Source organism: Artemia sp. Qi Xiang Cuo, chromosome 20 (genome assembly GCF_049724085.1).
Source record: "Artemia sp. Qi Xiang Cuo chromosome 20, ASM4972408v1, whole genome shotgun sequence".
Lineage (NCBI taxonomy): Eukaryota > Metazoa > Arthropoda > Branchiopoda > Anostraca > Artemiidae > Artemia > Artemia sp. Qi Xiang Cuo.
Window position 1 is genome coordinate 35,632,723 of NC_142813.1, and position 1,891 is coordinate 35,634,613.

The 1,891-nt window shown below is 38.2% G+C and overlaps 1 protein-coding gene across 1 annotated transcript; it reads right to left on the bottom strand.

Moving 5' to 3' along the window:
• Positions 1 to 445: 445 nt before the first annotated feature.
• On the bottom strand, positions 446 to 1,345 carry LOC148940149 (actin, cytoplasmic A3a-like). The gene has a single exon (XM_089106251.1). It carries the CDS (start codon positions 1,328 to 1,330, stop codon positions 446 to 448), a length of 885 nt encoding a protein of 294 aa, XP_088962377.1. The 5' UTR covers positions 1,331 to 1,345.
• Positions 1,346 to 1,891: the final 546 nt, after the last annotated feature.

Here is a 1,891-nt window from a genome sequence, read left to right on the forward strand (position 1 = left end):
AACCTGCTTTCTATGCGTAATACCTTGGTGGCAGCCACTTTTCTTGATTTTTGGAACTGATATATTTTCCTTGTTTTTCAAGCCAAGGGGCAGTTAGTTTCCTACATAGGAGTATTGGAGAATAAGGTTCTAATAGCGTACTTAGTTTTATGATGTGATTATAGTTTTAGGAATAATGGGCAATTTTTTTTTACTATGGGCGTGGTCGTCTCTCACTAGGTTGCTAGTTATTTGCTGACACCCCGATATTTTGAAAAAAACTTGAAAGCGATAAAAAACTGTCTTTCCTACCTGACTAAGGAATGGTAACCACTATCTATCTAAGTCAGTCTTAATCCATTGTCGAAGCAAGGTTAACCATAAAATGATGATGGTTTCTTCTTTCAACAGAAGAAGTTTAACAAAAATCACATTTTTTGGCATGTTTACTATTTGCATAAGCAAGTTAAAAGCATTTTCTGTGAACAATGGATGGTCCAGACTCATCGTATTCCTGCTTAGAAATCCACATCTGTTGAAATGTTGAGAGGGAAGCTAAGATAGATCCACCGATCCATACGGTGTATTTACGCTCAGGAGGGGCAATGACTTTGATCTTCATGGTGGATGGTGTAATGGTAGTAATTTCCTTTTGCATTCTGTCAGCAATCCTAGGGAACATGGTAGAACCACCAGACAAAACGATGCTGCCATAGAGATCCTTTCTTATGTCAACGTCGCATTTCATGATACTTTTGTACGTTGTTTCGTGAATCCCGTCGGACTCCATACCGAGAAAAGATGGCTGGAATAAGACTTCTGGGCATCTGAATCTCTCATTACCTATATTGATGACCTGACCATCAGGCAGCTCATAGTTTTGTTCAAGAGATGCTGAGCTGGCGGAAGTTGCCATCTCCTGTTCGAAGTCCAAAGCGACATAGCAAAGTTTTTCTTTGATATCACGAACGATTTCTCTTTCGGCAGTGGTGGTAAAGGAATATCCTCGCTCAGTTAAAATTTTCATCAAATATTCCGTCAAATCTCGACCAGCAAGGTCCAATCTCATAATTGCATGTGGAAGGGCATAACCTTCGTAGATGGGTACAGTATGTGAGACACCATCGCCAGAGTCAAGAACAATACCAGTGGTTCTTCCAGATGCGTAGAGGGATAGGACGGCTTGGATGGCAACATACATAGCAGGGGTGTTAAAAGTTTCGAACATGATTTCAGTCATTTTTTCTCTGTTGGCTTTTGGGTTAAGAGGAGCCTCTGTGAGTAAAACTGGGTGCTCTTCTGGGGCAACGCGAAGTTCATTGTAGAATGTATGATGCCAAATCTTTTCCATATCGTCCCAATCTGTGACAATTCCATGCTCTACAGGATACTTAAGTCTCAAAATTCCCTTTTTGCTTGAGCGTCATCGCCTACATAAGCATCCTGGCTGCCTGAATTAATCATCACTCCCGTATGTTTTGGACGTCCAATCACAGCAGGAAACATAGCTTTTGGGGCATCATCTCCTGAAAATCCTGCTTTACAAATACCTGATCCATTATCAATAACAATTGCAACTAAATCTTCTGTCATATTTTTTTCAAATGTCTGAGTAATTCTTACTATAATATGACGTTACAAGCTTAAGTACCGTATCGAGTTGCAAATTCCTAACAAAAAATAAAACTAATTTTAAAATTTACAGATATTTTTCTAGTTTGAAATAAAAAATAAAAAGTATTGCTCGAACACCATACAAATTTTTGCAGTTTACAAAATAACCTTACCGATTCTGAACTGAAAACTATAATAAAAATTGATTTTCTTTTCTACAAAAGATACGCACTTTAGAAGTTGAGCCAAAAACAGTTTGATTCCAGGAGATAGTTATAACTTTTAAGTAACAGATGGA

What these genes read in the sequence shown, in the direction of transcription:
- LOC148940149 (XM_089106251.1), bottom strand. Translation starts at nt 1,330, where the DNA reads ATGGAAAAGATTTGGCATCATACATTCTACAATGAACTTCGCGTTGCC.